The sequence below is a fragment of the Aricia agestis genome, chromosome 9 (assembly GCF_905147365.1).
Source record: "Aricia agestis chromosome 9, ilAriAges1.1, whole genome shotgun sequence".
Classification (NCBI taxonomy): domain Eukaryota; kingdom Metazoa; phylum Arthropoda; class Insecta; order Lepidoptera; family Lycaenidae; genus Aricia; species Aricia agestis.
Window position 1 is genome coordinate 4,974,540 of NC_056414.1, and position 8,947 is coordinate 4,983,486.

Here is an 8,947-nt window from a genome sequence, read left to right on the forward strand (position 1 = left end):
TATAGTTTCTTTGAACATGCAAACGACGAAATTTTACAGTATTACCTGGAATTAGTTAGTGAAATTCTATTATCAGGGAATATACCAACTTCATGGCGGATGCAAAAAGTGATACCCATATTAAAGCCTTACAAACCACCGTCCTCCGCCACATCGTATCGTCCCACTATATTATCTTCAGTATTATTAAAAATTGCTGAACATTTAGCCAAAAATAGGTTAGAATGATTTGTTGAAAAACATAACCTCCTGTCAAATTCACAATTCGGATTTCGGAAAGGTAGAGGGACCATAGACAACATTGCCATACTGACAACAGACATTCGCATAACGCATTCCATACCGGGCTTAGAGCATTAAACCAGCCAGACTGGGATACCGGGTTAACAAATAATAAATTTGTCGTTGCTTGTTTTCTGGACATAAATTCCGCATATGATAATGTAAATTTATTTATACTAAAAGAAAAATTAATTATTTTGGGTGTGCCAATAATTTTGGTAAATTTTATCATAAATCTACTGTTGGAAAGAATTATAATTTTAAATTTAGATGACTGTACACAAACGAGAGTTGTCCGTAAAGGTATTCCGCAAGGATTTGTTTTAAGTCCTTTATTGTACGACTTATACACTGCTGACTTAGAAAAATACTTAGACTTAAATAATATAATAAAACTGTTACAATACGCAGATGATAAGGCAATTTACATAATTTCTAATTCTATACGTGATGCTTGTAGGGATTTGACAAATGTCTTAAAGAAATTAAACATTTGGATGGACAAGAATGGCTTACAGTTATCGGTTGATAAAAGCTCGGTGGTTTTATTTTCACAGATGCGTATGCCTCCGCCTGTAACAGTTTTTTATGATGGAATTCTAATTCCTGTAAAAGAAAATGTAAATTTTTTAGGATTATATTTAGATTCAAAATTGAATGGTAACGCACATTTTGAATACATCTATTCAAAATGTGAACGAAACCTAAACATGTTAAAAAGTCTTTCCGGTGTTTGGTGGGGATCCCATCCCTTTACAATGAAATTAATCTATAATGCAATGATAAGAAGCATATTAGATTATGGGACTTTTCTTTTAGAGCCATGTAACTTGAGTGCATTACAAAAAATTGATAAAATACAAGCTAAAGCTTTACGCATAATCTGTGGTGCTATGAAATCATCTCCGATAAACGCTCTTCAGTTGGAGTGTTGTGAACCTCCTCTTCAACTCCGACGACAATATCTGGCAGATAAATTTTTCCTTCGCTGCTACCAATTTCTTAATCATCCTTTAATTCCTAAACTTACTACTCTATCTCAACTTTATTACGATAATAGTAAACACTGGCTTCATAAATCTAAACCCCCACTCATTCATATCTATCGTAAATTCTTGACTTTAGACGCTCCTACTTTTCGCCCCCCTTCTTTTCCGTTATTTGAATCTTCATACGAAGCTAACCCTTATGCCCGATGTTCGTTATGATATCGGTATCAAGAAGTCTGATAAATATTTTGCTAATATTATATTTAAATACATAACTAATAACAATTGGCAAGGATGGCATCATTTATACACTGATGCGTCAAAAAATTCTGCAGACAGTCATGTAGGAGTAGGGATCTACCATTTACAATATAATATTGTGTAAAAAGTTAAATTTCCACCCGAATCCTCTGTTTTTACTGGGGAGTGTTATGGTCTTTTCAAGGCTATCGAGTATGTTCTACTCGGTAGGCTTGAGAAGGCTCTAATATTTTCGGATTCCTTAAGCGCTTTGCAAACCCTAAATAAATTCCCTTTCAAATTAAAAAAACTGTTTTCCTATTATTATTCAGATTCGTAATCTTTTATATAAATGTAAATTAAAAGGCTACTCTATTACTTTTGTATGGATACCTAGCCATTGTGACATTATAGGCAATGAGTTAGCTGATGAAATAGCAAAAGACGCTATATTCTGTGGGGATGTATTTCCTTTTTATAACTACACTCATGATTTGGTTGCTCTTGCCAGGAACTCTCTCGTAGAAGCGTGGGATGAGTCATGGAGACTGAGCAGTCAAACAAAAGCACTTCATTATCAAAAAATTCAACCCGTGATCCCAGCTAAGCCTTGGTTTGCTAAAATTCATCTCTAAAAAAACGTAACATCATCGATTATTCGAATGAGACTGGGTCATTTGTGCATTCCTACACACCTTAAGAGAATTGGCGTTCAACGTGATGATTTATGCGAGTGTGGCGAAATTGGCGATTTAAACCATATTATTTTATTCTGTCCTCTCCATGATCATTCCAATTTATATCATAGCTTATCATTGATTCCTATCCCATTTCCTACTTCTGTAAATACTCTACTTCATTAAAATAATAAACATGTATATATTTGTTTAAGTAATTACCTATCTTTAAATAACATTAATATTTAATTTTGTATTTTATTGTAATTTATTTACTTACATGTAAAGTTATAAACTATATTAATTAACGTATTCCAAATTCCGTTCCCGTTATTCCTTCCGCTAGTTCCTTACCTTTTACTCGTCTGTGGCACAACATACGCAAAATTGTGTCAAGTTGCCAAGAAAAAAAAAACCGCGAATCTTTTGCATGTTTATATATTTTGACAATGTCGAATGTCCCAAACAAAGAGAATATAATCACTATGGTCCCAAAAAATGAAACAGTACAACACATAAAGGAAAATAATGTAGATGATTAGCTGTATATGTAACGAAAAATCCAAAATATTTTTTTTAAATTTAAGTATAATAATTCATTTGAGACTGTTTCAATATTTGAGCTTATCTTCTTCCATGATATCAACCTTTATTTTGCTCTACTACTAGGTAAAACTTAAACAATATGACGGAAGGTGTGTTTATAAAAGAATAACAATGGGTTAGAAATTTTTACCTTGTCTTTTATGAAAAATAAATGGGCTCTTGCAGATGTGGCGCCTATTCCCTCCAACACCACCACTCGCGTGTCCATCGCTGACACAATAATGGCTGGACATGTCATTAGGTACCAGCAAAAGTCCACGCCCAGAAAACCGGTGAAACCACTACCAAAGCCCGCTAGACCAGGGTAAGGAGATTTTAGAAAACTCTGCATTTTCGGACCTAGGGTCTAGGGTGCATGTCCTACGGCGCGCAGCTGCGTTGAGACTTGAGAGGAAAGTTTTTGAGAACCAACAGAGTCGCTTCATTTGCCTGACTCTCTCACGTGGGAGAGCCACGCTTCGGCAAGAATGGACCGGCTCGACCGGAGAAATACCACGTTCTCACAGAAAACCGGCGTGAAACAGCGCTTGCGCTGTGTTTCGCCGAGTGAGTGAGTTTACCGGAGGCCCAATCCCCTACCCTATTCCCTTACCTACCCTCCCCTATTCTCTTACCTACCCTCCCCTATTCTCTTCCCTTCCCTTCCCATCCCTACCCTCCCCTATTACCCTATTCCCTCTTAAAAGGCCGGTAACGCACCTGCAGCTCTTCTGATGCTGCGAGTGTCCATGGGCTACGGTAGTTGCTTTCCATCAGGTGACCCATTTGCTCGTTTGCCCCCTTATTTCATAAAAAAAACCTCAATAATTGTCACCTTCTTCAACACATTTGTCGCAATTTGCAACCAGCGAAAGCACTCGCGACTCGTACTACGGTCTTGTGTTATTTCTTTTTACATTAATTGTTGTTTTTTATCACCGATTGCTGTACTGTAGCTATGATTGTAGATAGCCTGCATTGTGCAGTATAATAGGTACGCATAAAGTTAAAAAATTCCTTTTATCGTGCAGAATGAAGTTCTACAAATATACAAGTTACAACTAACCTACCTAAAACTGCCATTCTAGTGGTCCAAAGGCGACGGACGTGAAGCTATCGAAGCGCGCGGCGCGTGCGCATCTCCGCTGTCTGCGGCGACTGGGTGTGGTCACGGGGAGGGTGGACCAGCTCGCCAAACCTTCACGGAGGCGTGTACTCGACCTGTGGCGGGAGTACGCGCACCAGCTGCCGTGCGAATCCGTAAGACTCTAATCCACTTGAGTCTTGATTTAATTTTGCACAATCTTCTTCTAGAAGCCTTTTGGTATGCGATCACACCAAACCGACAGTCAGCCGCGTGCCGCCGAAAGTGAGCGGGCGTTACACAGTTTTTGGTACTGTCGTACATAATTATTCACTTTTTAGGGTTCCATAGCTAACAAGGAACCCTTATAGTTTCGGTCTGTCCGCGGTTTTTCTCAGAGACTATAAGACCTACAAAGCTGTAATTTGGCATGAATGCACATATTAATGATGCCGACAAAATAGTACATGAAATCTTTAAAAAAAATTATGGTACGTTCCCTACACATCAAACGGGGATGAATTTTTTTTCGCGTCCACCCCATCGTGTGAGGTGTCGTTGGATAGGTTTTTTTTTTAAATATTATGAGTATTCATAGATAATTTTTCGATTTAGGGATCGGTTTATGAAATATTAAATTTTAAAGTGGAAAAAATCGTTAGATGCCGGTGTCCTCCTCTACCAGTTAAACAGTTATTTCTGGAAATGTGAAGAAATTCACGGGAGTAGTAAATATGCTGCTGAATTTAAAAGAAAAACTATCACGTCTAAGATCATAAGTTTTAGTCGATCAACTAAAAAAAATTTATTCGCCGAAGTATAAAGGAACTTTTCGTTCAAACTCCTTTAAACGTAACTGAGATGATGTTGTTTGTAGTGTTAAACACGTTATAAATGTACATTAATTATTGACCATACAAAAATGGGCATTGTCCAAAAAAAATCACATGTACTTTTTATATATTTTTTCGTTAAAATAGGTTATTTTAAGAATATAAATTAAATAATTTTGAAATTCATTGACTAGTTTTTTCTCAATAAATTTTTAAAGTTTCGCTCTGACGTCATCATCGGCGGCCAGTAATTGACCTGTGCAGTATGTTTTTTCCTTTCAATCTTATTTATAATGGCTGGTTCGTCAAATGCAAGTTCTCATTATGTGAAAGCTGATACGAGAAGCTTACCAAAAGTTTGAAACGTAATGTTGGTCGAATTTATTGCTAATTTAACGCCATTGAAGGTCAAACAAAGGTTAAACATATTTGTTCAAAAATATAAGTAACTAATGGGTATTTTTTTCGTTTATATACAGAAAAACGATCACTGACCTTATTCCTCGAAATGTTTTTGTAATTAGCAAAATTAAAAAAAAATGGACAATCCCCATTATCAAAAACTAGCTGTACATACTACCCTATATTGCGTGTGGCCCGACACGCACTTGGCCGGTTTTTGTTTTTATCTAACTGAAAAATAGATAGGCGTAAAAAACTTTCTTACGCTTTTCTATTAAGCTAGTCTTAATGCTAGCTGACTGTACTTAAGCATTATAAGACTAGCTTATAGTCTATGATTACAGTCAGCGGCTGATAGTCAGTTTGGTGTAAACGTAGCTGTAGCACCTCCATCGTGGGTATCGCAGACACAATAGATTTTCAATTTTTATGCGGCAGCCGGCTGCCGCTTGGGGATTGATGGGTTTTTAAAAGAAGGTCTACCTAATTTTAGCTTAAAACTTTGTATTCTTATACATTTGTTTTAACAGATCGCTCGCTTCCGGACCTTCCTTGACGCTGATGAGCCTCCCAAGCCCGACCAAGCATACCAATACTTCGTCAACTTGCAAAAGACTAAAATGAAGAAGAGACGGTTAGTCTTACAGCTTTTTCCGGTATATTATCCATGGACCATGGTTAAAAAGCGGACTCAATTTCATAAACACGTGTCACGAGTGTAGGTATAATAGTAGGTAGGTATAGTGATGAGTCATGAGTTGATGATTGATGTGATGACAGTACAATTTTAAATATAGTGCAATACATATTGCATTGTCACGACGCCTCTCGTAAATTAAAGCTTAGAGCAGCCTCGCTGATGAACCACACAAATATTGTGTCATCGAAAATATTTGTTTAAAGGCTGTTGACGGTCCTACGTTACTTAGTCGGATTATGTAAATTATTAATACAGTTCGCCTTTATATTATGAATATGTCAATGACGTTTTTGTATGATAGAAGCGTTAGTTCCTTTTCTCACCACGTTCATAAACAGCCTTGGCCCTTGTCGAACTGTATATATATGTCGCAGCCGACTGGTTTAAATAGCCGTTCAATCAAACAGCTAGCCCTTTGACGGCTATACGTCGTCTAGCCGACTTGTTGACTACAACGTTCAACACTACAGCTAGACGACGCTTAGCCTACTGGTTTAATGGCAAATTGACTAGGGCGACCATTAGCTTAATATGTAATTTGGGAAAATAGGAAATCTTTTTGTATTTTATTGAAAGATTATTCTCGGATTAAGTTTAAGGGGTGACTAAAAGTTTTTTATTTTTACTTATTGCATTACAATAAGTAAAAATAAAAAATTCTGAGGCGTGTTTTCTGACACACAGTCATAGTTCTAACCTAACCTACTTTCGGACTTTGTGGATTGTGTTTGTTTTTGTTTTATTTCGAGCCCCCCTTTTATTTGACGACGGTCGCCGGCTGCTGCCGCAGCACGCTCGCTCGGCACCCTCTGTGTTGTGGTCTAAGTTCTAACCTAACCAACTTTTTCACTTTCTGGATTGTGTTTGTTGTGACGGGGGGCTGTGCCCCCCGAACCCCCCTTTCAGGGGGGCTACGTCCATCAATTTCATAATCCCGTAATTTCTCCTCGAATATTTGTTGAAATTTTGATTCACTCGTATGTGCCTCCACAATTTTTGTCTCTTTAATAACAATTGTAACTTTTATTAACAACTTTCTTTCCGAAAAACAACCACAAACACCTGCTAGTTGACGCCATATTGTAAATAAAACGCACCTAGCGCCGCAGCGGTGCGCGCTGAACTACTTCAATTAGACGGCGGCTTTTGAATCAGCTGTAGTGTTGAACGTTTTGAGCGACTAAAATATTCAATCTAAAAGCTAGACGTGTGATTGAATGGCGTTGTTCAGTCAAAGGGCTAGCTGTTTGTCAACCAGTCGGCTGCGACATATATACTAGGTTTTACGTGATGCGACCAAATTACGTTGGTCCGCCATCTGCCTATGAATCAACTTCTCTGATAGTACATACTTCCCTAGAGATAATTTATCTGGTGATAGTTGCAGCAGTAGACAAGCATTATATTAAAACACTGATTAAGAAAAATATTTATTACGTTTTAGAGCATCCAATTTAAAACAAGCAAAGTTGTCGACGTTTAATAGAGATGGGAAGCGAATGGCTGCTAGAAGCGCCTCCGTGGCTTTTGCTGTAGGCATCATGGAACGATTATCAAGACCTGGGGAATATGAACTCACTAATGGGTTAATTATTTCAAATAAGTATAACCTAATTATGTTAATTACCATTTATCTAAACGCATTAGTGTGAGGTAAATAGTCACAGCGACCTCTAGCGGAATTTTTAGTAGTAAAGTAGTAGTAGTACATAGTAGTAAATATAATTGGAGAGACTGATCCGATCCGCAACTTGATTATGCATCTTTCGGCAGCAATACAACAGACGAAAATTGTACAATATCTTCTGTCTATTCCCTGTTGCATTGCTGTCGCAAGATGCATAGTCACGTAGGCGGTTGTACTTGTGTTTTCAGAATGCTTCGCCTGTCAAACATAATATTTAGAAACATCGCTAAGATCATGAAATCAAACGCATACAGATGTAACTGTAGGAAATCCAAGTTCTTGAAGGAAATATCTGACAAGGTATAAATATTTATCTTGTTTAAGGATGCACTTAAAAAATAGGATTAAGTTCAAATTTAGTACATTGATTGATCGCAACTTGTCTTTTTACTCGTGTACGAAAACATTATCGCGTTTACACGATAGATGAAACACGATAGCAATTATTATAATGTACGCCAGAAGAGAGTAAAAAGTACAAGTACCATGCAGCTGCAAGAGTAAAAAAAAAAACAAACTGCAACATCGAGAACCATTCGAGAACACAATTTAACGTACCTAACAATTTTCTCTACCTGTGTAGATAGCAGTTTGGATAGAGGAAATATTGATCGACAGTGAAGATCGCATGATCATGATGGACTTCGATGACGATGAAGGTATTTATATTATAATAGGATTTTGAATGTAACTCATACTTTTAAATTAATAGTTAACAACAGTTCACAAGATCTAAAATTTCCCGCCAAAATAAAGATGAGTAAATTAGATATTGGCAGAGACAATATCTATGTCATTTTCGAGATGAAAACTAAATGGTTTTGCTCTTCTAGTTTTACATTCCATATTTTTATCACGAAGCCTTTGTATGCCAATTTGATGTTGGATAAGGCATTGCGGGTAAATCACTTCCTTACACATGTTAATAAATATTACATATTAAAATAACATTACATTAACATCAAATATTCTAGATTTGCTGTACCTCTTGGGCGACGCAATGCAACAGGACACGGCGTCCGCGAAAGAGTCTGTAACCAAGTCAGAGGCACCGAGCGTGTCCAGTCCATAACAAAAACTCTCGGAAAAAAGTTATAGAAAGGTGAAGTTTTTAAGCAAATTGTAAAACTCAACTAAATTACACAAATCTTAACAAAATTACTCAAAATATTTTGAAAGCAAAACGTGCAGAAACTGTAGCCTGCATGCAGCACATGCCACCTAGAGGGAAAAATTCGGATTGACATCAAACTATCATAATTAATATTTTTTTCAGTTAAAAACCTGAAGTTACCAAAATAATTTGCGAAGAGACTAAAGTGCCCATTTGCATTACAGCTACGTTTTTAACTTTCTCAGGGGTGCAAACTAAAGAATGACTGGGCGTACTGAAAATAGAAACAGTCTTAATAAATGATAAAAATACTTTAGTTTATTGAAATATCTATATTATAATACAATATTTTTC

At 36.8% G+C, this 8,947-nt stretch overlaps 1 protein-coding gene across 2 annotated transcripts; it reads left to right on the plus strand.

Annotated features, from left to right (window-relative positions):
• The first annotated feature begins 2,720 nt into the window (after positions 1–2,720).
• On the plus strand, positions 2,721–8,861 carry LOC121730401. Of its 2 annotated transcripts, none has more exons than XM_042119426.1 (9): positions 2,721–2,883; positions 2,960–3,098; positions 3,862–4,033; positions 5,623–5,726; positions 7,237–7,377; positions 7,668–7,779; positions 8,063–8,138; positions 8,454–8,581; positions 8,839–8,861. In XM_042119426.1, the coding sequence occupies exons 1-8, from the start codon at positions 2,874–2,876 to the stop codon at positions 8,549–8,551; spliced, it is 852 nt and encodes a 283-aa protein (XP_041975360.1). In that variant the 5' UTR covers positions 2,721–2,873; the 3' UTR covers positions 8,552–8,581; positions 8,839–8,861. The 2 variants fall into 2 exon arrangements, with proteins under 2 accessions (XP_041975360.1, XP_041975359.1); XM_042119425.1 differs by having other exon boundaries at positions 8,756–8,857.
• The last annotated feature ends 86 nt before the right edge of the window (positions 8,862–8,947 follow it).

Excerpts from the sequence above, each read along its gene's own strand:
- LOC121730401 (XM_042119426.1), top strand. Across the intron at positions 4,034-5,622 it reads ACCAGCTGCCGTGCGAATCC|ATCGCTCGCTTCCGGACCTT; the intron begins GTAAGACTCTAA and ends TTGTTTTAACAG. Across the intron at positions 8,139-8,453 it reads GGACTTCGATGACGATGAAG|ATTTGCTGTACCTCTTGGGC; the intron begins GTATTTATATTA and ends CAAATATTCTAG.